Consider the following 26,169-nt stretch of genomic DNA (forward strand, 5'->3'; position numbering starts at 1 on the left):
GTAATGCTTAAATTTTATTTTCTTTCCTACATTTGGTGGAAAGTGGTTGCGTTTATTTTCAGTTCTTTTATGGCACCGGATGCTTTGGGGCAATGTACGTGTCGCCCCGCGTTCATGTTTCACATCATTCTCTCTCTCTCTCTCTTTGCTTCGTTGGGTGCGGCCGTCGTTAGCTGTCATGTGCCTTTGGCAACTTGCATTGCTGCCGTTTTGTATTGCGTTGCGTACTTTTCTTTTCCTTTTTGGGACTTCTGTGGCAAGCATTGCGCACATTGAAAGGGCGGAAAACAGTTCAAGTACTAGAAACATATCTATTCCAGGAACAACCTCCCCCCTCTTTTTCAGAAGGAGTGGAAAGGAAAGACAGTACATGAGGTACAGTGTTGTCAGAACGCGGCCGTCTCGCGGCCGCAGGCTGCGTCACTGTGTGCTAATTTCATTTCTAGCATTATTACTGATGATGCTTTCTTTGTCTATATCGTTCTACAACACCCGGAGAAGTGTCGACAGTCTAAAGATGAAACTGCGAGAAGATGCAGCAGGGAACCCACTACTGCGGGAGGGTGCCGCACAAACCGCTTGGAGGTTGTTGAACACAGAAAATGGTTCTTTATGGGGTTACGTTGGCGGTATTGACAGCCTTATAGAAAAAAGAGTTGACCGGGCGTACTGGGGACCAACCATGTTCCGGAGCAACGAAGGAACCGTGAATGAATCCACGGTTACAAATGTTGTGTCTGAGCGGTTCCGCAGCTTAAACATGAGCGAGGCTGAGATGAAGCGTAGGTACATCCGACATCAGCTGGTGAAGGAGGTCACAGGCTGTGATTCACTATCCGTACCGTTTAACCCTCTGCATGACAGCCGCTGTATTAACTTCATGACCAACTCTTCTAATTGGTTGGATGTAGTTCCTATTGGACAAAATGTTGATCAACGTACCATCAAATTCAGGCTATTATTTAAGCCGCTACGTATAAATGCAAGCTATAGTGTCGAGTATCCCCTCGAAACTTTTGTTAAGGTACCACAGAAATACTTCGTGCTTGAGGCAGCAAGCGAGGTGGTTGCGTTCAATGTTGACCGTCTTCTTCTTGTCAATCGCGTGCCGCCTACGGGGCTGGGTTGTCTCCCGCTTAACACGCTAAGAGGGTCTGTCAACAAGTATAAACATAATACGTCAACGTTTAAAAAGTTTCTCCAGGATTCGAAAGCCGAAAATTACGAGCAGTGGATCGAAAAGGACCTCTTTCATTTCCTACGGCGGGCGAAGCATCATCTTCGCAAAAACGGTAACAACCAAACGTGTGTTCTGGTCTCCATCCAACTGAAGATTGCTGATGTGGTGCACTTTCTCGAAACGCCGATGCGAATCCCCTACCGTGTTTTTAGCGACACGTGGTTCGACTATTTCGACCTTAGGGCTAATGTAGGCGAGTTGGAGGATGGTTTGCCAACATTTGCACATGAACGCCACTACCCGGGTGTCCTTCACCTCGCAGCACTTGCGATGTTTGACTATGTCATAGGCAATATGGACCGATCACCTTTCAAGAATAACTTTGTGGTGGGCGGAGTGGCCAACCAACTGGTTTCGGATAATACGACTCTTCTTCACCCAAACCACCCAACGTTTGTATATTTGGATCATGGTTCCTCATTTCGACTGCGGCGACCCGAGCGAAACCCCATAGCGAAGTCTCATATTGGCTTTGAAAATGGAAAAGAGGACACTTTTTGTCTTTTCCGCGGTCCATTGCTGCGGCGTATTCAAGAACTTACCGGACCATCGGGAGAAGTTACACACGGAAATAAAACGAAGAAAGAAGCCTATGGTGCCGCACACAATCATAGAAGTACGGAGACTTTGTTCACCCATATGTTAAGGGAGAGAGTTCCACCGGAGGCGTATTCCGTTATTGATAGCAGTAACTTGGATTTGGTTGTGGTTCGTATGAAAGAGCTGCTTGCTATGGCAGGGCGCTGTCTTTCCGATGAGCGTATACGCCGAACTGTACTATTTCCGTAAATATTATTATTATTATTATTATTATTATTATTATTATTGTTGTTGCTGTTGTTGTTTTAGTATATTCACTCGCACGCTGCTATTTTTTATTACTTATTCCATCTCTGGCTTTTTCCAAGTGTACATGTGTTTTTCCATTGTAATGGCACGTCGCGTGTTACTCACATATGCTCTGAAAACCAATTTAAAGTTGAGTTTCTTTTATTTTTTATTTTTTAAATTGTTCTGCCTACTAGCGTCATTCCCTCCATACATGTGTGTGTATATGTGTTTCGTTTTTCCCACGTTGTTTCCCACTCTTGCGTTTGAGAGAACCACTGGTAACTTCAAATATGTAACGGATTACGTTTCCCCCCTCCAAAAAAAAAATAATAATAATAATCGCGTGCGTTAGTTCCTGCAATTGTTTACATGTGTTTACTTAATGAAGTACCACTGTACATGCGTGGGATTCTCTATATACTTTCCTGCGCGTGTGCGCAAACTTATACTGACGAACTCGATAACGTTTTCTCTTAGAAGTTTAAGTGAGTGTGTGTGTGTGTGTGTGCGTCTGCAAGGATAAAAGAAGGTGTAGGGTGGAAACAAAAAGGAACAGCTAAAAGAAAGAAAAGGTGAATAATGCATAGAGTGAGACGAGGGGTGTCGGAGGAATCGCTAAGCTGGGTCCCTGCCATACGTTTCCTATATAACATTTATTTCACTGATACCGACTTTCCCCCTTACTCAGACTACATATGTCTGTTTTTTGTGTGCGTTTTCTATTTATTTATTTCCCCCTCTCTTTCCATTACAGCTTTACGGGTGAAGCACAAAAGAATAAGACGGGGATTTGCGTCACCGTCCAATTTTATTTATTTATTTTTTTTTTTTGCCTTTCCGGTGATGCACCTCTAACGTATTTACCTTTTTTTCTTTTACTTTGTTTTGCTTCTTCCACTATTTCTCGTTAAAATCATCTCTTTCAGGGAGATGCGCTTGTTGAAAAAGTCGGTGACAGCAGAAGGTGCTGTGGAGGTAAAGGTGCAAGTAAGTACCAGTGAAGATTTGTGGCATTTATATAATTTGGTGCTTCCAGGAGACCAGGTACGCACGAACACAAGACGAAAGGTTGTGAAGGAAACTTCTATAGGATCACAGGCTGCGGAGGTGCGAACAATTACATTACAGTTACAGGTACGCAACACAGAGTTCTCTCCTGATGAGCTACGCGTTCAGGGAGTTAACGTTAAGGAGAATGAATGCGTAAAGTTGGGTGCACATCACACACTTTCAGTACACACATTTCCACCGCAGGATGTTGTGATTTTGAAGGATGAGTGGAATGATGTATTCGCTGCACGTCTGAAGGAAGCGTGCGATAATGAGTCGCGAGCAGACACAGTGGCAGTTTTGATGAACAGTGGTACTGCATCCGTTCTCCTGGTAACTCCTTCCTTCATGTACACAAAAGCAAAGATTGAGGTGTCCATAGCCAAGAAACATAAGAACGATGGAACCGCACGGGATAGGAGCATTCAGCGGTTCTTCAAACAAGTGTTGGACGCCCTCTGCATGCACGTAGACTTTGATAAGGCTAAGTTGATCCTTATTTGCTCTCCGGCGCATGTGCGGGAGGAATTCAAAGCGTATGTAGAAGCCGCAATGGCTCATTCTGAGGCTATGGCTATGCGCAACCTCCGCAAAAACTTTTCTAAGATAGTGTTAATAAAGGTGAGAGACAATACGAACGACGCCCTTCGTGAGGCGTTCGCGGATCCTAACATTGCAAATCAGATGGAATCTACACGATGCCGTGACGAGATAAAAGTGTGGCAGGACTTTCAGAAGACGATGGATGAGGATCCAGACCGCTGCGTATATACGCCACAAATGGTTTACAGGGCGGCGATGTTAGGGGCTGTGGGAAAACTTATGGTGAGTGACGTTGTGTTTCGCTCTGAAGACCCCACAGTGCGTCGCTTTTACCTTTCACTCATTCGTTTTGTGCGGCAGGGCGGTGGTGGTGTTAGTGTTTTTTCTAGTAACCACGTCACTGGCGAGCAGTTAACGCAGTTGGGGTTTGTTGCAGCTATTCTTCATTTCCCCTGTGATGAACTTGATGATCTGGAGGTGGTGGAAAATTTTATCGACAGCGAGGAAGCCGCAACCTTCATTCGGGAAAATGCTGCGGCAAGTGTAGTTGTGTAACTGTGGGTTTTGCCCCTTTCCGATATGCGTGACGATAAAACCGATAATCTGGGGATGTACCCTCACCAACCATTTTGTGCGTTGGGGCGTGCGGGGGGAGAGGGCCCGCAGTGCGGGTGTTTCATCAAAGGTGTTACTAATTTGGAGGTGCCGCTGCTTCCTTCGGTGACGCACTATTATTCCGTACTCTGCTCTATCTTTCGCTTTTTTTTTAAAAAAATCTTTTGTAGCTTTGCTGCTCCCTCCTCCCCCCTCTCTGTAGCTCTTACTGCTTAATTCTCTTCCTTTGTTGTTTCGCCAAAGGAGATGATAAAGTTCACTCTGCGGTACTTCGCAGTAAGTAGCTCGACATTTTATCGGCTTCCTCGTCGAATGAGTCCGCCAACTACGCGTTGGGCGGCGTGCTGCGCGTTGTATTCCCATCGTGAACTTCTGCTTTGTACGATCTGTCGAGGTGTTTGCTCCGGGAAATCAAGCCAGCGCTTTATTGTGGTTGAGAAGAATGAAACTCCTAACCCTGATTGCCTTCGGTTCTACTCGATGGAGCTGTCATTCCTTCCTCCTGGTCGGTCTTTAGACCTTCCAGATGCTCAGCACGCCGGCAAATCGCCATTAGCTGAGTTGCTGTTCAGCATCAGCGGAGTACAGTCGGTTTTCCTTGCGGATGAATATATCACTGTAGGCAAAGTTCCCCATGTGGATTGGGGTTCCCTCGTACCGCAGATACAAGAGTGTATCGTTGAGTTTGCCGAGAGCGGCGTGGGTATCCTCTCCGAGGAGGGAGAGGCATGTTTTGTTGACAACAATAACGATACTGATCCAGAGGATGATGATGATGAGGTAGTGCTTGCAGTGAAGGAGTTGCTCTCTGCTCGTATACGGCCGCTTCTTCGAGCAGACGGGGGTAATGTTCGTTACATTAGCATGGATGACGGAACAGTTTTCGTGCTGCTGGAGGGCGCATGCAAGTCCTGTCCATCATCTGGAGTTACGCTCAAGAATGGAATTGAGCGCATGCTCATGCACTGGATACCTGAGGTAGTTGAGGTGCAAGAGTGCACAGATGAGATGGCGAGTGATTTACTGGCGGAAAAGGAACTTCGAAGGAAATTGAAGAAGGATGAGGTGAGCGCCTCACAATCAAACTAGGACGCATCCCATTCCCCGTGTTTGGGGGGGGGGGGCGGCGCTGACGACGGTGCGTGTCTGTTTGTTGGTGTTGTTGTTGTTTGACGTATGCGACAAACGAATAACTGCAATAATCGTTTGTTTGTCAAGGATTCTGTCTGGTTCAAAACTACAAGGTCTTGGGCAACACGGTATATCAGTGGCTGATCAGCTGCGGCACGGGGGCCCTCGTCATGTTGTTGTATCCCCTGTTTCCTAGTTAACAGCCATCGTTGCTCACTTCACGTATCGTTTGCTGTAATTTCCAACCGGGGAGGAGTGTGTGGTGTTCCGTTAGTGCTGGTGGTCGATTTCCCGGTGACTTTACCCAAACCGCTTCACATTTCGGCATTTAGTCGGTTACGGGAAAATGTTACAGGATTTAGTGCTGTAAGATGAAGCATCAGGGTCCTCAAGGATCCTGTAGGCACAGTCGTGATGGGCTTGCTAAGCGTGTCTGTTTCGACACTGCTAAACGGCTGCCCTTACTGGGTCATTACCATGACGTATTCCTTTTACTTGTTACAGATATATATCGTCTCAGTGAGGCTGTCACGGGGTTGTTGGTTGTAATGAGCAAGGCTTTGCGTTGGTTGATTTTTTTAGTGAGGAGTACGTGGCTTTATATATCTATATATATCTATATATATAGATATATATATCTATCATTCAGGTAATGCTTTGTCATCCTGCTTTCATCGCCAACGTTCGGTTCCTCTTTCTTTCCTTCACTATTTTTACGCCTTGCTTCACCAGTCATACCGCTTACGCATAGTTGTATTTCTCCCCAACATTATTTCCTTTCCCCTGCTGTTACCTGTTCATCGACGAAACAGATTTCCTCCGTCGTTTTTTCCCCCCTTACATGGAGGCTTTTACCGCTTTCAAGGCTGTTTTGTGATCGTATTTGTTATTTGTACCGCTTTTTACCTATTCAATTTACTCCATTGTAGCACAGCGCGGTCCATTGATCACATATGCCCGCTAAAGCTGTTCCCGCCCCGGAGTCTGCGATCAAGCGCGCTGCCTTCAAGCAGCAGCAGACGGAGAACTTCAAGAAGGCGATCGCTGCGAACAAAGTGGCGGCGGCTGCCCTGAAGAAACTTGCGTACAGTCGTGGTCTCAAGTACTCTCGTGAGTACCGCTCCACCGAGAAGAAGCTTGCTGGCTTGCGTCGGAACGCGAGGCAGCACGGTAACTACTACCTTGAGGCAAAACCAAAGGTAGCTGTTGTCACCCGTATTCGCGGTATTGCGAAGGTGCCACCAAAGCAGCGCAAGATCCTGCAGCTTCTGAGGCTCCGTCAGATCTTCAATACTGTCTTCGTGCGGTTGAATAAACCAATGGAGAATATGCTCCGCGCAGTGGAGCCGTACATTGCGTATGGCTATCCGTCATTGAGTACGGTACGCGCGATGGTGTACAAGCGTGGGCACTTGAAGATCAACGGTCAGCGTGTGAAGATCACCGATAACCAGATGATTAAGGACAAGTACCACAACGATGATATCGTCTGTGCCGAAGACATTGTTAACCAGATCTACGCCTGCGGTAAGCACTTCCGGACTGTGACGAATGGTTTGTGGCCCTTCAAGCTTGCGCCCCCTGCTGGTGGCATGCGGCAAAAGCGCCGTCACTTCGTCGAGGGTGGTGATTACGGCAACCGTGACACATTGATCAACCGCTTCCTCGCGCGTATGATCTAAACTCTGTGGCGACGGTGGAGCACTGTGCATTATTACTTTGAAATAGTATTTTGTTTTTCGTTTGATGTGGGTGTGTTGTGTGTACTATTTTTCCACGGCTACCTATTCATCTTTCTCGGTTCTACTTAGGTGGAGCTTTAAATTTCACTTCAATAAAAAATATCTCGTGTGTACTTTACGAAAGTTTTGTTGCCAACAGAACACGAGTATCTAATTTTCTCCGTTCTGCCTTTACTTTAATGTTTATGACGGGACTCATACTGTTAGGAAAAGGTAGAGAAGTTATGCCCGCTAAAGCTGTTCCCGCCCCGGAGTCTGCGATCAAGCGCGCTGCCTTCAAGCAGCAGCAGACGGAGAACTTCAAGAAGGCGATCGCTGCGAACAAAGTGGCGGCGGCTGCCCTGAAGAAACTTGCGTACAGTCGTGGTCTCAAGTACTCTCGTGAGTACCGCTCCACCGAGAAGAAGCTTGCTGGCTTGCGTCGGAACGCGAGGCAGCACGGTAACTACTACCTTGAGGCAAAACCAAAGGTAGCTGTTGTCACCCGTATTCGCGGTATTGCGAAGGTGCCACCAAAGCAGCGCAAGATCCTGCAGCTTCTGAGGCTCCGTCAGATCTTCAATACTGTCTTCGTGCGGTTGAATAAACCAATGGAGAATATGCTCCGCGCAGTGGAGCCGTACATTGCGTATGGCTATCCGTCATTGAGTACGGTACGCGCGATGGTGTACAAGCGTGGGCACTTGAAGATCAACGGTCAGCGTGTGAAGATCACCGATAACCAGATGATTAAGGACAAGTACCGCAACGATGATATCGTCTGTGCCGAAGACATTGTTAACCAGATCTACGCCTGCGGTAAGCACTTCCGGACTGTGACGAATGGTTTGTGGCCCTTTAAGCTTGCGCCCCCTGCTGGTGGCATGCGGCAAAAGCGCCGTCACTTCGTCGAGGGTGGTGATTACGGCAACCGTGACACATTGATCAACCGCTTCCTCGCGCGTATGATCTAAACTCTGTGGCGACGACTTCTTGAGGAAAACCTTTCCATCCTATCTAGTTTTCCTTTCTTATTTTTTGTGTTTGTTGATTTTACTATTTTTTACCGCCTGTAGAGGCTGTTTGCGTTCACTGTTTCCCAACCTCTGCTGGCAGTTTGCTTTGTCATGTGGTGGTGGGGGGAAGGTGCTAGTTACTCGTCTCATCGGGTGATATTTGTTTTGCCTATGATATTTGTATCTATGCTCTTTTCCCTAATTGTTCTTTTTTTTTTTTTGTATTCTAAAATGGGTCTTAGTTGTGTTTACCAGGTTGTCCATATCGTTTAGTACAAGTGGGTGCGGAGGTACTGTGTTTACTTATTAGCGGGACATTTCATGAAACGGAAAGAAGGCAATTGGAGGGTGAATGTCGTTGGGTTCTACGTGAGGGCACGGGCAGTCGTGGTTTAAACATTTTTTGTGGTCGCTGTGCAATACCGATTCACGACATTCCTCACCACTATGATTAACTTGTAATGAAGTACTTCGTTGCAATGAGGGGGTGAAGGGTATGTACTTTCACTAAGTTTCTAGCGGGGCAAACGGAAGGCGGTGTCTGCGATCAGCCAACGGGATCTTGCGTGTGTTACAACTGAAAGTGCGCCATCCTGTGTATCTTGCGATAGGGCTGTGACGGTTATTGGTTCCCTTTGATTTTCAGTTCAAGCCATCACCAGTCACGCCTTGCGCCACAGTGCCTACGGCATTTGGTGTGTTGTTAAATTACAGGATTATTGGTTCCCCGCTCGTTATATCAGCAATGAATGCAGGATAATGGGAGAAAGGGTCGAAGACAATGTTTTTTGTTTCAACACAAGGGAGGAGACTCAGTATTAGGTGGTATACTTTCTTCATACGCCAAATCTGTTCTAGACGTACGAGAGTGAGTTTGTCTCTCTTTCATTTACTTCATCGCTTCCCCACCCATTCAACTTCCTCCCCCGTTTTACCTACAACCGGGTGAGGAAGAAAAAATTGTAAAAGGTCCGCATTGTCATATAGCAGGAACTAAAACGTTTCCATTTCAGCAAAGGTGATGGAGCATCTAATCGCTGCGAGGCCGCTGCCACCTGCCATAGGAAGGGGCGATAAAATCGAAGGAGCAAAAGCACCTGAAAGAATGAAAACGTCCATAAGAGACAAATTAGCTGCCGTGCAAAGCATGCGTACCAACGAGCTGCAGGAGGCCCTTGCACGAGAAAAGCAACTGTCATACGTTATATGTGAGTTGAAGAAACGCTCGGGGGAAATGGAGGTATCGCGGGAAACGGAGCGAGAAATAAACGCGCAGAAGTCCTTTTATATTATTAAGGAAAACGAGTGCCTGAAGAAACAGGTTCAGTTGCTGGAGAGGGAACTTGCTGACGCAAGGCGGAGGTACGAGAGGGAACTCTTGCGGCTGCAAACAGCGCTGAATAATACGCAGGAGATGCTTGTAACGGATAGGCAGATATCGAAGAAGCGAGAAGGTGAGAGGGAGGAAGCCGTTCAACGTTTAGTGACGAACCTTCGCCTCATGCAAGCAGAGATTGTGCATTACGAATCGGAGAATAAACGGTTGGAGGCCACGAAGCAGGCGCTGAGTGAGTCGAAAGCCGAATGTGAATCGGTGAGAGCGGAGTGCTCCCTATGGAAAGAAATCTGTCAGCATCAGCAGTGGTTTCTTTTGAATGAGCGGGAGGAATTTGTAGATGCTCTTCGTGTTCATGAATTGGAGAAGAAACAACTGTGGGAAGGTACCACTTGCGCAGCGGCTAAGGTGATGGCCGGATATGCGAAGTCTGTAACTGAGCGTATGGAAAGCGAAGTTGACATCTGTTTTAAGTTAAAAATGCTTATGCTGAAGGATGTGGTGTCCACCATGAAAGCAGAGCAACTCGAGGAGCAGCGAAAGTTGGCGGCTGAGGAACTGAAAGAGCTGAGGGAGAAGCGTATGGCACTGATGAAGCTATTTGACAACTACCAGCTGCAAATAGAACAAAATCAGAGGGAGAACTGCGAGAGTTTAGCACTGCTGAAGTCAGTTGATGATGCCACAATGGCGTATGTCTTGAAGCAAAGGGATCAAGAGGTGGTAGATAAAATATGTCTATGGAAGGGTGCATATTTAGAGGGTGATAAACTTTTACGGGCACTACTCAAGCGCTATCAACCGTTCCAGCGGGGAGACGAGAAGTTTGTCTCCCATGTCATTGGATACTTGAACAAAGGGCCGCATGTGCAAGAACCACTTGATATATGGCTTGACTAGTGGTGTCTGTTGTTGTTGTATTCAGGTGGCAATCTCCACCTCAAATGTAGTTAGACATCATCAGTGCCACCTTTATTTATTTATTTATTTTTGTATTTTTGCTTCCCTACCCTCTACATTTGATACATGCGCACTTTTCATATGGGGAACACTTTGCTACCTGTGATTTTATGTACGTTGCAACTGTCTTCTTTTTTTTTTTTCTGGAAATAGTAGTATACTTGCGTGCCCCCCTTTTTTTTTTCACAGTTCTACTACTGGAAAGATGAGAGGATTTGGCGAAGCTCTTTTTCTTTTTTCATTTACTTTCTGAAGAAGTGCAGAAGCTTCTCTCACTGATGCTGTTGTCCTTGTTTCCAATTACCGGTCCTTCTGTTTCTGCAACTTAAATTATTAAACCACTTTTTACGTTCTCCAATCATCTTCTACACAAATATCAACAATCATATGCGAAGAGCAATGGATCGTATATACAGCCAGCCGGGGATAAACGCGATTATCCGTGAGAAGGCTGCTGAGCTCGGTAGCGCTGCTGCATCTCTGTCATACGTCCATAGATACCTCCGTGAGGCGCTTTCCAGTGCAGAAGTGGCTACGGCAGTTCACGATGTCTTTCCAATCGGTGCTGCGCAGGATTCCGTAGGGAAATTATGTCGGTGCCGCGGGATGATTCAGGAAGTGGACCCAAGTGTTGCGTTATACCGTGCTTCCCCCAATAATTTTTTGGGTGCAGAAACCACGGATGATGCTGTAATGCTGGAGGCCCTTCAGGTGTACGTTATTCCTGTCCCCGGTAACGCACACTTTTATGGGATCCAAGATCAACAACAAACGGGATATCAGCAAGCTCAGGGTGCCGCAACGTGCACTGAAGGTGGTGGCTTCCTTCCAGCGGATACTTCGGATTTAGGCCGCAACTCCGGTCTTGACCGTAAGCGACGCGAACGGACACCAATGGGAGATCAGACGCATCAGGGGGAGTGGAATAGTGAAGATCCCGACGTTGAGCGCGACCCAAAGCAAAGCCGTTATGAAGGGGATAAGTTGTTGGGTACACTACCAGCGCATTCAGCAGCGAATGTACCACTTCACCACCAGCTGAACCTTCCACATCCACCACTCTGCTGGACGCTTCATACAGCCTGTGTTGTAACCGTGATTTATGGCGGTAGTGCGGAGGAGGAGCCACTGCGACTCAACGACGTGGTTGACTTCTTCGGTTTTATTGACGAACCATCCATTGTTGAGCATTCATGTGGTCCATTTGCCGAGGTAGAGGACTTCGAAACCTTTGATGCATGGCACACCGAACAACTCCCTCCTGGTGTCCTCCCGCGAATGACATGCTTGTCGTGGCAGCGCGTCTACTGTCAACCTGACCGCCCACTGTGTCACTTCTACTTTGAGTCAAAACGCCCCCTTGTCTTACAGCATTTAAAAAACACTGTATGTAAGGGAGACTCCTTACTGGCCGAATACATCTTGCTACACCTCTGTGCGCGCGTTATCACTCAGGAGGGTGGAATGCCCGTTGGAGACTTACCACTCCGGGTTGAGGGCGACATTGTGAATCTTGATATGTGGTCAGCATACATGAGGGAAGTTGCACCTGTGGGCGAGGTCCTGTTGGATTTATCGAAACTGACTAGTTCGTCTCTGCGTGTCACATCGAGCCTGGACGAGAAAAGCAACATATTACGCGCTGGTGTTCTCCAGTTAGCGAATGGGACACATGTCACACTTGACAGTCGTGCTGTTGCCATTGCCAGCAGCGGTGTCCAGGATGCTATTTTCTCTGCAGTCCACAAGCAGGTGCTGCAGCTGGAATACCCTTATCAGAAACTTGAACTGCCGATTGATCTTAGTTTCCTCGTTCTTTCGACCACAAAGTTGACTGATGAGATTGGTTTTTTGCAATTGGCTGTTTCTGTGCGGTGGTTACCAGAGCTCACAACGGAGGCTGCAATTTCTAACGATATTAGCGTAGACGAAGTGAGAGACTACTTTGCGCAGGTGCGGCAGTTGCCCCGCAGATTCGAAAGGGAGGATGACATTTCGACAACTCAACTATCTGACAAGTTGTTGGCTTTCTCCCAGTCTGAACCGCGTTGGAATAACCACGACTCATTCATACACAATAACTCTTTCGCTATGGCTGCTTCAATGATGCGTGCGTATGCAGCAAGTGTAGGACACGAGGTAATTACCAACGAAAGCGTCGGTTTTGTTCTGGCTCTCGAAGGCCAGCGTGTAGCACGTTGTTATGATGAAACATAGTGGCTGCAGTGCTGGGTGGATCACAAAGCAAGTGTGTGCGGCATACCCAACATCCTTCTTCCCACCCGTTGGTTCTTCGTTTACCTACTCTGTTATAGTAGTAATAGATGCCGCTGTCTAGGTTAAGCACTTAACCTGTGACTCTCCCTGCTGGTTAGTGCTGTACTTCCTACACAAACATACCCGCCTCTAACTTGGATCGTTCTCTTTCAACTCGTTTTGCATTCTTTTCTCTTTCTCTCACTCTCTCTCTCTCACATTCATTTGCTGCATGCGCATATTATCCTGACTACTGATGCATACAATTTATATTGAAGAAGGTAAATAAAGCATATCAACAGTTAAAAAAAAAAGGCCAAATAACGTAAAGTAACATATTACATTTTTTTTTTTGAAAGTGTCGTTGGATCTCGTGACAACAGAATAACACAGAAGGGAAAGCACTTAACATTTTGGACATGTCACTTGTGGAGGTTTTGCCGAACTACTTCACTCTTTCGAAGGACTCACCCCTTCGGAAGAAGTTCGAAAAGGTGTACAAATGGTATTCACCAGCCTTTTCGCCTCACGATGTTCCGCGCTTTGCTGAGGTGGGGAATATCACCGAAAATCCTGAAGTGATGCGCGGCATTCGAGACTTCTTCGTTGACCGCTATAAAAATCTTCAGCAGCCCATCACCCACATTTTGGGGTTTGACTCTCGTGGTTTTTTGCTTGGACCAATGATTGCAGTGGAGCTGAACGTGCCTTTTGTACTGATAAGGAAGGCGAACAAAATCGCTGGTGTTATCATTAAGAGTGAACCTTACACGAAGGAATACGCCGCAGAATCAGAGGAGTGCATGACCGTTCGCTTCGGGAGCTTTGACAAGAATTCTCGCGTTGTTCTCATCGATGATGTGATTGCCACTGGTGGTACCATGCTTGCGGGAGTGCAACTTGTTGATGCATGTGGTGCCACTCTTGTGGAAGTGGCGGGTGTTCTCGGCCTCACTTTCCTCAAAGGAACGCAACCCGCCCATACATTTGCGGGAGGTCGGTACAGTAATGTCCCATTTGTCACTCTTGTGGATGAAACTGTCCTTTCTGATGAAAACTGTGGCGATCCTCTTCATCACAAGGGATCCCGCATAATAAGCTGCGCCGAGGCAAAAAAATTGATTTAAGGAATATATTGGGCAGGTAACGCCCGTAACGGATCCTTAATGATGTTACAGGTATTATTTTTAATTTGGGTAACAGAAGAATATATATATATATATATATATATATAAGAGAGATTATCGAGGCAGTGGCATTATTTATATGTGTGATATCCAACAGCGTTGGTGGTCCACACGGAAAAAGACAGCGGAGAAGAATCAGTGAAAGGAAGAGACATGGCGTTGAGTGCTTTTTTTTTTTCCTTCTTACGGGATGGGTATTTAAAAGGTGGTGCCTCATTTTTTGCGAGCAGTAGGCCTTGTTTTGTGTCAAGTGCAGCATTTAGCATATTAGTTTACACATGACTACGGGGTGTTCTGCAAATAAGAATTCTCCTCGGGTTGGCACACCTGTAAATTTATATGTCGTACCTCCCCTCTATTGGCGTATCAATTTTTTTTTTCTCATTGCCTCCTGCATCCCTTCCCGCGTGTTCTTTTTTTTTTTTTTGCTGCTTTTCGGTATTTCAAACCTCTCTAAATTATGGGGGAGGGGGGCTGTTGCTTGTTTCACCCCCACGTGTGCAACGCTTTCCGTGTGTTACTCATCGCCACTTCAACAATTACTATCCACCTCCGTTTCGTTTTGCCCTGCTACTTCATTTCGCTTACCACAATTTATTCAATTAAGTTTCTTACTAATAGTAGTAGTAGTAGTAGTTGAGCACCCGCTTGTTTTGTTGCCGTTTTTCAAGGTTAATCACAAGTCTTTATCTGTTATCCATAACTATGTCACGGTATGATGCGATGCTGACTGAGCGTCACCCACATCACTTCACGCTAGCAGATACCCATCCGCTAGCCAAGGAACTGCATGCCAATATCTTTGGAGAATCGGATTTAACACATGCCAATAGTGCTCACGTATACGACATCAGCAGTCTTACCGAAAAGCCGGCGCTCTTTCGAAAGGTCATCGAGTTCCTCAAATGCCGCTATGAAACGATGGGTGACACCGGTCCAACACACATCATTGGAGTGGAATCACGCGGTTACATCATTGGGGCCCCTCTGGCAGTGGCGCTTGGTATTCCATTCGTAACCGCCCGTGTGACGAAACGGTTTCCCTCTTCATTTGTACCTGAAGGTGACGATTTGAAGTATTTGCCGATGTCACGCTCTATCCGAAATGACAGCATTCCTCCGCGTGCGCGTGTGTTGATTGTTGACGATTTCATTGGTACGGGAAGCACAATGCTTGCCGCACTGCGACTTGCAGATATTGTGGCTGCTCAAGTAGTAGAAGTTCTTACCGTCTGTGATGTGGCCTCGTTGGGGGGTATCAAAATTATACGTGAATCCGATGATGAAATGTTCAAAGAGACGCCTATCTTTACTTTGATTCACTTCAAACTCTCCCCGCGGGAGGCTGAAGAGCAACTTGAATTCGTTAACTCATACATTACCAGGTCACGACTGTGAGATATTTCCCCTCCCCTTTTTATACCTCAGTCGTGGCATGATATCTTCATGTGAGTGTTCATCTGCTCTATGTGGAATGGAGAGAGAGCCACTGGAATAAGAGGAGCTGCGGAAAACAATTTTTTTTTTTTTTGAAAAACAGTAAAAGTAAGGAAACAAGCGGCAGTGACGTGGAGGAGCCTAAAGTGCGCATATTCCCTCATGCGGTCGGCACCTCTCATAATTGCTACCAATGGTGTGTTCTCCTTCGTATCGGTGTTATTTCAGATAGCGGGATAATCACATGGAATAAAACTGAACAGCAAGCAGTGAAGTGAAGGGGAGGGGAGGCGTTGGTAAAGAAACGTGTTTTAATGACAGGTGCGGGTAGGGAAGTGACAATTTTCCAAACATAAATGCTGATTGCAATATATTCCTCCTTTTCCCCATACACGAAAAAGGTTACTAAGGGAAAACGAAAAAAGAAAAAGAAGGATGAAGCACAATCTTACGGGAAGTAGTTACTCATCTTCTGCGTGTCCGCGTATTTGGAAAGCATATTAAAGCAACAGGTATGTGTAAGGGTGTTTTTTTTTTTTTCGTATGTTCGTGAAGCGAATGGAAACGTGATGATGTTCACCTTATCTTCAGTTCGTTAGTAAGAGAGGGGAAGGGAAGCATCCGCTTCTATTTTCTGCTCCTCTTTTTCCCTTTTCATATATATATATATATTTATTATTATTATTATTTTTTTTTTTTTATTATCGTTATCTTCTTTCTGTGTTTGTTGTTGTGACCATTCCGAAGGCTGGCGGTGCAACCTCGTCCTTTTCCCCCCTCCCCCCCCCCACGTCATACCTCTGGATACAAAACGTTTTCCAATTTAGAAAAGAATTATTGTGTGGACGCCACGTCATCCTCCAGCTTTTTCTTTTTTCCTCCTCTACAGACTCTTCTTTCGGACCATATGACTGTTACCGGCAACTACCAACTTTAAAAAAATATGTGCGGACGACTACGTTAGTTCTTTCGTAGTTTGACGAGTTTTTCTTTTTACCTTTTTTTTTTTGTTGCGGTGGATGTTTATCTCACTCTGCCAATGTGTAGTACTTTTGAGTTAAGCGGAGGACTTCAGACAGCGACATAATACCGCTGCGCTTGTGTCTGTATGTTTGATTAAGAAAATACAAGTAAAAGGTTGTTTGTATTTTTGTCTTCGTGCGCATGCGTTATGCACTGTTCTTTTATTCTTTCCTTCTGTCCTCTTTGCTTTGTATGCTTCTTTTTTTATTTTCTGCTGATCGCCATTGGGAGCCCACGCGCTTTAACGAAGGGAATATATATATATATATATATATTTGGTGGGGAGTAAAGGGAGCTCAAAAGGGAAGTGACCGCATCGCCACCCGCTTTGTATTTCTTTTTGTTGGTCAGACTCCAGTAACAGGGAAGGAACCGATAAAAGTAACAGACCTAACTGCTATAACAATTACTCAGTTAAGCAAGGGGGGGGAAGCATTAGAAAGGTGTTTTATCTCACACGTCCAACGCCTCGCTGCACGGCGGTTCGAATATGTCATCTTTAATGTCGGCAAATAATAGTGGTCTCTTCTTCGCTATGGCACTGACCACCAACCAAACCTTCTTTCTAACGTACCACATGGGCAGCTACGCTAATAACGCCGTCATGCTTAGCAGCCGGAAACCTATGTTGATGAGAGACGTATTCTTGACGAAATCTTCAAGTTTCTTCCCTAACCCCCTTTCGTGCGTTTATGTTCACAGTCCGTTGGATGCTGTGTTAAACAGTTTATTAGCATGGTTTTTAGTGAGACCAATTATCGAAATCATTGGTTGGAGGTCCGGAGTGGCGATATACTTCGGTTCAGGTTTCTTCAGCAGTTTCGCTTACATATTCAGTAGCCAACTCGGTACAGGGAGGACGAACACACCGTTTGATTGTGCAGACACGTCAAATGGTGCCTTTTCGGGTTTTGCGACCCTCAGCCTCGTATTGCCAAAATGTTATATACCAACAAGCAAGCGCATCCCTACAAGCTACCTTGGTGTCCCATACCTCATCAAATGCTTCTACGACGAATACGTTGCTCCCCATTACGTTGACAAAAGAGAAAAGGGTGCTATCGAGCTGCGAAACTGGGGATTTGTTGGGGGAGTATTCTTCGTAATGATCTATACGTCATTGGTACTTCGAACTAAACATGATATGACAACAATGAGGACATTTTGGCGCAACATGGGCATTACTACGCAAAAAAAATAATGCAGAACACACATACTGTGTAACAACAACTTTTATTTTACTTACAAAAAAAACTCACATTCCCTACTCTGCAAGGAACGAAAAAAAATACCATAATTTTCAACGACAATTAAACATCACCGTCAAACTGTTTTACCAAACCGCAATGCACTCTTGTAAACGAACACACAGGTAGGCTAGGCGAGGTTTTTCACAAAAGGAATATATATATATATATATATATATATATATAAGGCTACGCCTAAATCCCTTTGACCTCATGGGTTGCCAACGTATGGGGACCTATCCCATTGCGGGTGTGGAAGATGTGCGCCGTGCTGTCGTTTTGGAGGTGAACGATTTTTGTATTTCTGTGAAGCTGCCTCCTGCAAGTGAATTAAGGAAAGATTCCCGGTATGGCATTAACCTTGATGCCCAGGTTGTCGGTTTCAATGCAAGGCGCGTTCGCGACGAATATGAGCTTGCCTTTCGTATGTACCTTACTGGAAACGATCTTGAGAAGTACGCCCGGAGGTGCACGGTTGGGTACCTTTTTCTTCCATCCGGTGAGGAGCATTACCTCGGCCCGATAATATTTGGTAGTGACTCGGTGTGCTCGGCCATGCTTGTGGGGGAAGTGCCATCAAATGTAGAGGTGTGCTTTGAGTGCCTTTCTCTTCCCAGAGGTATGACGGCTCTGATGCCTGCCTGCTTTCGCCTTGCAGAGATCATGGCGACCATTCTTGATGCTGACGTGCACAATGCATCAGTGGCCTCCTCGCATATGCAAAACTTGGTGAAACTGTTCCCTTCTTATGGTGACTGCATGATGCAGTTTGATAACTGGACCAAATTTGTGGAGTGCGCGGAAGCTCAACTGGGACTGTGGTGCACAAGAAGATACACCGAAGACGAAATCAAAAAATATGGATTTCGTAATGTTGCACATTATGAGGAGCCACGTCTTGTCTCAAAACGATTTATTTACGACTATGTTGATGGGGATGTTGGGAAAGATGCGTTGCATCATGAAAAGTTTGAGGAGTTGAAGAAGCTTGTTGCCGCTGCATTGAACTCTTGCACTGACTGCCGGCGTCCTTCTCATCTGTGTAAGAAACACCTCACGGAGATATCAAGCATGCCTTGCGTTCTCCAGCTGAATCCCCCAAACTACTTGGCACCCGTGACTGCTGAGGGAATCGTCTGGAGGATTGTTCTCCAAGACCCCCTCCATCCCATCCGTGTTGTCTGGGAACGCAAAGTCACGCGGGTTCCAGATTTTCGCTAATCCCAAATGCTTCCGTACGGCATTCATTATTTTACACCATCATGTAAGCTGTCAGGCAGCAATAGGGTCCTTAACACAATACATTTCCCTCCTCTTTCGCGTTTGACTTTCAATTCCTCAATGTTTTTGGTTGTCGCTGTTCTGTTTTTAACATTTTGCATGACTAATGTCTTTTGTTCATGTTTGTTCGTTTCCCTCTACGTCTGCTTTTGATGTTCCGTTATTTTACTTTTACGTTTGCTTTTTTTTTTTTTTACTGTTTGCTCCACCCCGTACTCCTTACGATTGGTAACATCCTGATTCAAATGTCGGCTGCAGGTGATAGGGGAGCGAGCTTATGAAGACGTGGAAGTACTGCTTCTCCGTCATTTTCCCATCTTTTGTGTTTCAGCTCTTGTATGCGCCACCGAAGCACATTGTTAGATGCTACACATGTGCATGTAGAAGGACTTCCTTTTACGCACCTTTCTTTTTCTTTTCCATAATTATACTTTTGTGCTGTCTCCTACTGCTTTTCTTACCTTATGTTTTTTTTTTACTCTTTGGTTACACACTCGTTACTTATCTTTTCCTTATATCCTTCCTAACATTCTGGTGCTCCCATGTTTTTCCTCTTCTTTCCTGTGCGGTGGGCCCAGTTGCTGCGTCTATCCACTGCATTGCTAACCACTATCCACTCTCCCGTGCACTTATTATGTTGTTTTCTCTTTTTTACTTTACTGAGCGCAACCGAATTGTGGGGGACATAGTAGAAGGCAAGACCACTTGACCGCCCTAAGTGCGATGCCTGGGCGCAGAGGGAAGCAGCGTGTGAAGCGGAAGAAGTCGAAACGTCAGAGGCCTTCCGGGATGGAGCGTGTGCTTATTGAAAGCATACACGTGCGGAAGCATAAGGAGCGTGACATTCTGAAGCATCACATCCCCCCTTCAGTAAAACCGAGAGTGAAGAAAGTGTCGTTGGATGCGACATTGCCCATGTTTAATGCCGTCTCTAAAAACGCCAACCGGAGTACCTCTTCAGTGACCATGGCGAAGGGAACCAAATCGAACGGTGCTGTGGTAGGATGCTGAAGTTCCAACTGTTAGTGCACATGCGCGCTGTGTGGTAAACCCCTGCAAACTATTATACGCGGTTGCGTTGGGAGTACGACTCGTGCATGCGTGTGTGTAATTATTGGGGCTAGTGCTTTGAAACGTACTATTGACAGGGCACCTTTACTGTGGAGATGTGCGAGGTGGACGTAATGTAGGTAAGGGTTATCGAGGTGTGCCTCATCACTGTGATGCCTCTGTCAACAGGTCCCTGCGTTCGTGGCCGCATGGTGTATGAGTTGCTTCCTACTGTGTCGTGGGGAACTGTCAGCCACACCCTCTGAATTCTCAGCGTGACCTCTGCACCTTTATTACGCCTGGGTGGGCCAGCTCTCTCTTCCCCCCGGGTCATGCATGGTGATATCTCTCCTGGCTCCGCATCCACTGCTAGTAGATGGTGGCGCCTTTAACGTTTGTATACCTCAGTGGTTCTCCTGTTTCAGCGCTTGGTACCGTCCTCCAGTTTCCCAGGAGTGAAGCCCACTATGGGTGTGCCAGTGATTCGTGTCTTTTCTCTCTTTTCTGTCTCGCAACACTTTTGTGTAGTTAGCCCGCCACACTTGACCTTTGTTGAGGAAGGGGAGTGGGGAAACGAACCCACAGCGGATTAGACGAGACAACGGATGAGTAGAGATGCGACACCCTACGAGGGCGAGGGTGATGATGACGATTATGACGGGGCAATGAGGTGTATTCTCGTGGAAAAGATACGGCGACACCGTGCTCTCGAGCGTGAGGGAAGCGTTAGGGTTATAACACGGAAAGGTGTGCCACCCCCGACACTAGGGGAGCTGTGCGCGATAGCTGACAGGCGGTCGAGACATGAAGACCTGTTGAGGTTGCAGCGGCGTCTGGATGGGGTAGAGAGACGGATGGGGTTGTGGCGTGACTATCTTTCCTACGAGCCCCCACCCTTTATGTCCTCCAGCGTTCCTGCTAACGCTTCTGAGACTGGAATCCTTGAGGGACGCGCAGCACTTCTTTCACCACTTTCCACACTGTTTCGCATTTTGCTCCGCGAGAATCGCGCGCGGGAGAGGCTACGGTTGCTGCGAGCGCGGCCCCCCCTCCCCAAGTCGCAAACGCCATCGCTGGCTAGTGCTCGACGGATGTCATTGGAGGTGGCTCGTTTTGTGGGAGACGATATATTTGTTCCCCCTGGGGATGGGTGCCGTTCTGCAATAACTTCCGAGCAGTTGCTTGTAACACCCGCGTATGAGGTCGAGCGCCTCCGAAACCCGCTGGTGTTCTTGGCTCGCGAGTACCGTATGGAGCGACTCCCTGAATTCTCGCTAAACCCAGCAAAGTCTCCGGATACTGGTCACAGCTCTGTGGTGAGGAAGGATTGCGGTGCCTCGTCTGCAGTTACATTATCAGACTTCCGCCAGCCACCTGTGATGTTAGAGGCATTTAATATACCTTGCGGCATTTACGATGTGGGTCGTAGAGTCCACCTCATTCAGGGGTATGAGCCGCTGTACAGCAGTGATGGGCTTGGGTCTCTTGACTCTCTTAGTAAGGCCGTGAAGTGTAGGCGGGATGGACCGCAACGGGGCGATACTGCCTTCATTGACGGACGGCTGTCTCAAAGTTTGTGGTGTTCTGGGACTCCAGCGAAACTACGAGGGCCGCTCCAGGAGGACTCGCTAAGCGGAAGCGACGACGACGAGGTCTCCCCAGCCTTCTGCGCGGATGTCTCATGGCTTCCCAAGTTCCCCGAGTAACAAGATTGCGATAGTGAGGGAATAGTAGAGGATATTCTCTTACTGTGCACTGGGTGTATCATTCTGTCACCCGATGTAATGTAATATATGGCGCAAAAGAATGTGCTTTTTGGTGAAGTGGATGCCTCCGGCACTGTTTCATTCGAATGGCTGCGTTTATTTTCTGTGTTGTCACTGCTCCGTCAACCTCTTGCACGCATCTGAGAACCCACTTGTTGATGCCTCTTTTCCCTTTACTTTCGTGTGCTCCCACCCTACGGCCCCGTGTCACGTGACGCAGTTTTCACCGCCGACGATGGTTAGCGAGAGGACCGTCTCTGGTGGTTGGAAACCTGATAGTTCGGCACCTGTGTGTGACAGCTGCGATGTCACGTTCACTGTTTACAGGAGACGCCACCACTGTCGTTGTTGCGGCGGCGTGTTTTGCAATTCATGCTCGAATACGTATGTGAGCATCCCAGCATTGCATGAAATGAAACCACAGCGCGTGTGCCGCGCCTGTGCAACCGCGTTGTCTGGTGCCACAGATGCCTCTGCCACTGCCGGTTCGGCGGCAACCGACCCCGTGTCCGGCGGTTCCTTTCCCTCGATTGCGGAAGAGGAGGAGGAGGGGGGTGATGGCATTGTGTCTTCGGGCAGTAGTCGCCTCGACGACGATAGCGGTGATGTTGACGACAGTTCGTCTCATAGTGGGGACGTTTCGTCTGCCGTCGCGGCTGTGTATTCTTCCGTTGAGGAGGGACCACGCACCAGTAGCATGACCTTCATTGCGGCTTTGCAAGAGAATCTCAGACACTCGGATGATCCGGGTGTCGTGACAATCCTTATGTATGCTTCGGCGACGAGGCAGCAACTAATTCTTGTTACTGTGAGTGATGGAGAAACAATGTCGATGCTTGCAGAGCGACTAGCTGACACCTACCTCCGACTGGAGAACGGACCGTTCAAGGCCGCAAGTCTTACCGACCGGGAGAATGCGCTGAAGAGGTTGCGCTTCTTTAGTGAATCAGCTGCTGTGGATAACGGCGCTCAGGCAGTGTCCGTGGCGCTGCAGCATCGGCGCCTGGTTTTGGCCGGTTGCTCGCTTTCCGAACTGCAGTGTCAGAGCGCGAAACCCCTCGTCCATGATTTTTTCTGCAGTAACATCAGTGCAGGGGAGTGTGGGGAGTGGGAATGAAGAAAGTGACTTTGTGCAATTATCGTTGCTGCAAATCACCCTTTTTAAGGTCTGCGTATGGACTATGCGTATTCCCAGGTTGGGTATGTAGTTACTTGAAGGAGGGTAAACCCGTCTTCTAACCTAACCGGTGCCTTCCTTGCCGCATTCCGGCTTCTGGCGCCATCAGTCGCTGCTTGGTTTCATTTCCAACCACTCAATGACTCATGGGGGATCTCTTTTACTTCACCTTTTTCCCCTCCTCACACTGTCGATGTGACAGTGTCTTTTCAGTGTTCTGCGTAATCCCTTGTTCATTTTCCTTTTCCCTCTTTGCTGCTAGAAGTTGCGCATTATTTGCGTTGTTGTGGTGCCAGTAGCACGTGTGTACTGATACACGCTCCTTTATGTGCGTGTGTGCGAATGCGAGTAGGTACTGTGTTCTCTCCTCCTTTCTCGTACAACAAATTGTATAACCGCAATGCACTCTTGTAAACGAACACACAGGTAGGCTAGGCGAGGTTTTTCACAAAAGGAATATATATATATATATATATATATATAAGGCTACGCCTAAATCCCTTTGACCTCATGGGTTGCCAACGTATGGGGACCTATCCCATTGTGGGTGTGGAAGATGTGCGCCGTGCTGTCGTTTTGGAGGTGAACGATTTTTGTATTTCTGTGAAGCTGCCTCCTGCAAGTGAATTAAGGAAAGATTCCCGGTATGGCATTAACCTTGATGCCCAGGTTGTCGGTTTCAATGCAAGGCGCGTTCGCGACGAATATGAGCTTGCCTTTCGTATGTACCTTACTGGAAACGATCTTGAGAAGTACGCCCGGAGGTGCACGGTTGGGTACCTTTTTCTTCCATCCGGTGAGGAGCATTACCTCGGCCCGATAATATTTGGTAGTGACTCGGTGTGCTCGGCCATGCTTGTGGGGGAAGTGCCATCAAATGTAGAGGTGTGCTTTGAGTGCCTTTCTCTTCCCAGAGGTATGACGGCTCTGATGCCTGCCTGCTTTCGCCTTGCAGAGATCATGGCGACCATTCTTGATGCTGACGTGCACAATGCATCAGTGGCCTCCTCGCATATGCAAAACTTGGTGAAACTGTTCCCTTCTTATGGTGACTGCATGATGCAGTTTGATAACTGGACCAAATTTGTGGAGTGCGCGGAAGCTCAACTGGGACTGTGGTGCACAAGAAGATACACCGAAGACGAAATCAAAAAATATGGATTTCGTAATGTTGCACATTATGAGGAGCCACGTCTTGTCTCAAAACGATTTATTTACGACTATGTTGATGGGGATGTTGGGAAAGATGCGTTGCATCATGAAAAGTTTGAGGAGTTGAAGAAGCTTGTTGCCGCTGCATTGAACTCTTGCACTGACTGCCGGCGTCCTTCTCATCTGTGTAAGAAACACCTCACGGAGATATCAAGCATGCCTTGCGTTCTCCAGCTGAATCCCCCAAACTACTTGGCACCCGTGACTGCTGAGGGAATCGTCTGGAGGATTGTTCTCCAAGACCCCCTCCATCCCATCCGTGTTGTCTGGGAACGCAAAGTCACGCGGGTTCCAGATTTTCGCTAATCCCAAATGCTTCCGTACGGCATTCATTATTTTACACCATCATGTAAGCTGTCAGGCAGCAATAGGGTCCTTAACACAATACATTTCCCTCCTCTTTCGCGTTTGACTTTCAATTCCTCAATGTTTTTGGTTGTCGCTGTTCTGTTTTTAACATTTTGCATGACTAATGTCTTTTGTTCATGTTTGTTCGTTTCCCTCTACGTCTGCTTTTGATGTTCCGTTATTTTACTTTTACGTTTGCTTTTTTTTTTTTTTTACTGTTTGCTCCACCCCGTACTCCTTACGATTGGTAACATCCTGATTCAAATGTCGGCTGCAGGTGATAGGGGAGCGAGCTTATGAAGACGTGGAAGTACTGCTTCTCCGTCATTTTCCCATCTTTTGTGTTTCAGCTCTTGTATGCGCCACCGAAGCACATTGTTAGATGCTACACATGTGCATGTAGAAGGACTTCCTTTTACGCACCTTTCTTTTTCTTTTCCATAATTATACTTTTGTGCTGTCTCCTACTGCTTTTCTTACCTTATGTATTTTTTTTACTCTTTGGTTACACACTCGTTACTTATCTTTTCCTTATATCCTTCCTAACATTCTGGTGCTCCCATGGTTTTCCTCTTCTTTCCTGTGCGGTGGGCCCAGTTGCTGCGTCTATCCACTGCATTGCTAACCACTATCCACTCTCCCGTGCACTTATTATGTTGTTTTCTCTTTTTTACTTTACTGAGCGCAACCGAATTGTGGGGGACATAGTAGAAGGCAAGACCACTTGACCGCCCTAAGTGCGATGCCTGGGCGCAGAGGGAAGCAGCGTGTGAAGCGGAAGAAGTCGAAACGTCAGAGGCCTTCCGGGATGGAGCGTGTGCTTATTGAAAGCATACACGTGCGGAAGCATAAGGAGCGTGACATTCTGAAGCATCACATCCCCCCTTCAGTAAAACCGAGAGTGAAGAAAGTGTCGTTGGATGCGACATTGCCCATGTTTAATGCCGTCTCTAAAAACGCCAACCGGAGTACCTCTTCAGTGACCATGGCGAAGGGAACCAAATCGAACGGTGCTGTGGTAGGATGCTGAAGTTCCAACTGTTAGTGCACATGCGCGCTGTGTGGTAAACCCCTGCAAACTATTATACGCGGTTGCGTTGGGAGTACGACTCGTGCATGCGTGTGTGTAATTATTGGGGCTAGTGCTTTGAAACGTACTATTGACAGGGCACCTTTACTGTGGAGATGTGCGAGGTGGACGTAATGTAGGTAAGGGTTATCGAGGTGTGCCTCATCACTGTGATGCCTCTGTCAACAGGTCCCTGCGTTCGTGGCCGCATGGTGTATGAGTTGCTTCCTACTGTGTCGTGGGGAACTGTCAGCCACACCCTCTGAATTCTCAGCGTGACCTCTGCACCTTTATTACGCCTGGGTGGGCCAGCTCTCTCTTCCCCCCGGGTCATGCATGGTGATATCTCTCCTGGCTCCGCATCCACTGCTAGTAGATGGTGGCGCCTTTAACGTTTGTATACCTCAGTGGTTCTCCTGTTTCAGCGCTTGGTACCGTCCTCCAGTTTCCCAGGAGTGAAGCCCACTATGGGTGTGCCAGTGATTCGTGTCTTTTCTCTCTTTTCTGTCTCGCAACACTTTTGTGTAGTTAGCCCGCCACACTTGACCTTTGTTGAGGAAGGGGAGTGGGGAAACGAACCCACAGCGGATTAGACGAGACAACGGATGAGTAGAGATGCGACACCCTACGAGGGCGAGGGTGATGATGACGATTATGACGGGGCAATGAGGTG

At 47.2% G+C, this 26,169-nt stretch overlaps 18 protein-coding genes across 18 annotated transcripts; all 18 read left to right on the plus strand.

The window, feature by feature from the left end:
• Positions 1-79: 79 nt before the first annotated feature.
• TbgDal_VII1710 (hypothetical protein, conserved) lies at positions 80-2,029 on the plus strand (the record flags this gene model as incomplete). Its single annotated transcript, XM_011776180.1, has 1 exon — positions 80-2,029. The coding sequence occupies one exon, from the start codon at positions 80-82 to the stop codon at positions 2,027-2,029; it is 1,950 nt and encodes a 649-aa protein (XP_011774482.1).
• A 972-nt stretch (positions 2,030-3,001) lies between these two features.
• On the plus strand, positions 3,002-4,219 carry TbgDal_VII1720 (eukaryotic peptide chain release factor subunit 1, putative; the record flags this gene model as incomplete). The annotated part of the gene is made up of 1 exon (XM_011776181.1): positions 3,002-4,219. One exon carries the CDS (start codon positions 3,002-3,004, stop codon positions 4,217-4,219), a length of 1,218 nt encoding a protein of 405 aa, XP_011774483.1.
• A 306-nt stretch (positions 4,220-4,525) lies between these two features.
• TbgDal_VII1730 (HIRA-interacting protein 5, putative) lies at positions 4,526-5,368 on the plus strand (the record flags this gene model as incomplete). Its single annotated transcript, XM_011776182.1, has 1 exon — positions 4,526-5,368. The coding sequence occupies one exon, from the start codon at positions 4,526-4,528 to the stop codon at positions 5,366-5,368; it is 843 nt and encodes a 280-aa protein (XP_011774484.1).
• A 995-nt stretch (positions 5,369-6,363) lies between these two features.
• On the plus strand, positions 6,364-7,092 carry TbgDal_VII1740 (60S ribosomal protein L7, putative; the record flags this gene model as incomplete). The annotated part of the gene is made up of 1 exon (XM_011776183.1): positions 6,364-7,092. The coding sequence occupies one exon, from the start codon at positions 6,364-6,366 to the stop codon at positions 7,090-7,092; it is 729 nt and encodes a 242-aa protein (XP_011774485.1).
• A 239-nt stretch (positions 7,093-7,331) lies between these two features.
• On the plus strand, positions 7,332-8,105 carry TbgDal_VII1750 (60S ribosomal protein L7, putative; the record flags this gene model as incomplete). Its single annotated transcript, XM_011776184.1, has 1 exon — positions 7,332-8,105. One exon carries the CDS (start codon positions 7,332-7,334, stop codon positions 8,103-8,105), a length of 774 nt encoding a protein of 257 aa, XP_011774486.1.
• A 1,063-nt stretch (positions 8,106-9,168) lies between these two features.
• Positions 9,169-10,383, plus strand: TbgDal_VII1760 (hypothetical protein, conserved; the record flags this gene model as incomplete). Its single annotated transcript, XM_011776185.1, has 1 exon — positions 9,169-10,383. The coding sequence occupies one exon, from the start codon at positions 9,169-9,171 to the stop codon at positions 10,381-10,383; it is 1,215 nt and encodes a 404-aa protein (XP_011774487.1).
• A 447-nt stretch (positions 10,384-10,830) lies between these two features.
• Positions 10,831-12,660, plus strand: TbgDal_VII1770 (hypothetical protein, conserved; the record flags this gene model as incomplete). The annotated part of the gene is made up of 1 exon (XM_011776186.1): positions 10,831-12,660. The coding sequence occupies one exon, from the start codon at positions 10,831-10,833 to the stop codon at positions 12,658-12,660; it is 1,830 nt and encodes a 609-aa protein (XP_011774488.1).
• Positions 12,661-13,118: 458 nt separating this feature from the next.
• On the plus strand, positions 13,119-13,826 carry TbgDal_VII1780 (Adenine phosphoribosyltransferase, putative; the record flags this gene model as incomplete). The annotated part of the gene is made up of 1 exon (XM_011776187.1): positions 13,119-13,826. One exon carries the CDS (start codon positions 13,119-13,121, stop codon positions 13,824-13,826), a length of 708 nt encoding a protein of 235 aa, XP_011774489.1.
• Positions 13,827-14,591: 765 nt separating this feature from the next.
• Positions 14,592-15,284, plus strand: TbgDal_VII1790 (Adenine phosphoribosyltransferase, putative; the record flags this gene model as incomplete). The annotated part of the gene is made up of 1 exon (XM_011776188.1): positions 14,592-15,284. The coding sequence occupies one exon, from the start codon at positions 14,592-14,594 to the stop codon at positions 15,282-15,284; it is 693 nt and encodes a 230-aa protein (XP_011774490.1).
• A 1,552-nt stretch (positions 15,285-16,836) lies between these two features.
• On the plus strand, positions 16,837-17,547 carry TbgDal_VII1800 (hypothetical protein, conserved; the record flags this gene model as incomplete). The annotated part of the gene is made up of 1 exon (XM_011776189.1): positions 16,837-17,547. One exon carries the CDS (start codon positions 16,837-16,839, stop codon positions 17,545-17,547), a length of 711 nt encoding a protein of 236 aa, XP_011774491.1.
• Positions 17,548-17,806: 259 nt separating this feature from the next.
• On the plus strand, positions 17,807-18,814 carry TbgDal_VII1810 (hypothetical protein, conserved; the record flags this gene model as incomplete). The annotated part of the gene is made up of 1 exon (XM_011776190.1): positions 17,807-18,814. One exon carries the CDS (start codon positions 17,807-17,809, stop codon positions 18,812-18,814), a length of 1,008 nt encoding a protein of 335 aa, XP_011774492.1.
• A 337-nt stretch (positions 18,815-19,151) lies between these two features.
• On the plus strand, positions 19,152-19,583 carry TbgDal_VII1815 (hypothetical protein, unlikely; the record flags this gene model as incomplete). Its single annotated transcript, XM_011776191.1, has 1 exon — positions 19,152-19,583. One exon carries the CDS (start codon positions 19,152-19,154, stop codon positions 19,581-19,583), a length of 432 nt encoding a protein of 143 aa, XP_011774493.1.
• A 14-nt stretch (positions 19,584-19,597) lies between these two features.
• TbgDal_VII1820 (hypothetical protein, conserved) lies at positions 19,598-19,885 on the plus strand (the record flags this gene model as incomplete). The annotated part of the gene is made up of 1 exon (XM_011776192.1): positions 19,598-19,885. One exon carries the CDS (start codon positions 19,598-19,600, stop codon positions 19,883-19,885), a length of 288 nt encoding a protein of 95 aa, XP_011774494.1.
• Positions 19,886-20,529: 644 nt separating this feature from the next.
• Positions 20,530-21,630, plus strand: TbgDal_VII1830 (hypothetical protein, conserved; the record flags this gene model as incomplete). The annotated part of the gene is made up of 1 exon (XM_011776193.1): positions 20,530-21,630. One exon carries the CDS (start codon positions 20,530-20,532, stop codon positions 21,628-21,630), a length of 1,101 nt encoding a protein of 366 aa, XP_011774495.1.
• Positions 21,631-21,730: 100 nt separating this feature from the next.
• TbgDal_VII1840 (zinc finger protein, putative) lies at positions 21,731-22,807 on the plus strand (the record flags this gene model as incomplete). The annotated part of the gene is made up of 1 exon (XM_011776194.1): positions 21,731-22,807. One exon carries the CDS (start codon positions 21,731-21,733, stop codon positions 22,805-22,807), a length of 1,077 nt encoding a protein of 358 aa, XP_011774496.1.
• A 570-nt stretch (positions 22,808-23,377) lies between these two features.
• TbgDal_VII1850 (hypothetical protein, conserved) lies at positions 23,378-24,385 on the plus strand (the record flags this gene model as incomplete). Its single annotated transcript, XM_011776195.1, has 1 exon — positions 23,378-24,385. One exon carries the CDS (start codon positions 23,378-23,380, stop codon positions 24,383-24,385), a length of 1,008 nt encoding a protein of 335 aa, XP_011774497.1.
• A 338-nt stretch (positions 24,386-24,723) lies between these two features.
• On the plus strand, positions 24,724-25,155 carry TbgDal_VII1855 (hypothetical protein, unlikely; the record flags this gene model as incomplete). The annotated part of the gene is made up of 1 exon (XM_011776196.1): positions 24,724-25,155. The coding sequence occupies one exon, from the start codon at positions 24,724-24,726 to the stop codon at positions 25,153-25,155; it is 432 nt and encodes a 143-aa protein (XP_011774498.1).
• Positions 25,156-25,169: 14 nt separating this feature from the next.
• Positions 25,170-25,457, plus strand: TbgDal_VII1860 (hypothetical protein, conserved; the record flags this gene model as incomplete). Its single annotated transcript, XM_011776197.1, has 1 exon — positions 25,170-25,457. One exon carries the CDS (start codon positions 25,170-25,172, stop codon positions 25,455-25,457), a length of 288 nt encoding a protein of 95 aa, XP_011774499.1.
• Between the last annotated feature and the right edge of the window lie 712 nt (positions 25,458-26,169).

The sequence above is a fragment of the Trypanosoma brucei genome, chromosome 7 (assembly GCF_000210295.1).
Source record: "Trypanosoma brucei gambiense DAL972 chromosome 7, complete sequence".
NCBI classification, from domain to species: Eukaryota; Euglenozoa; class Kinetoplastea; order Trypanosomatida; family Trypanosomatidae; genus Trypanosoma; species Trypanosoma brucei.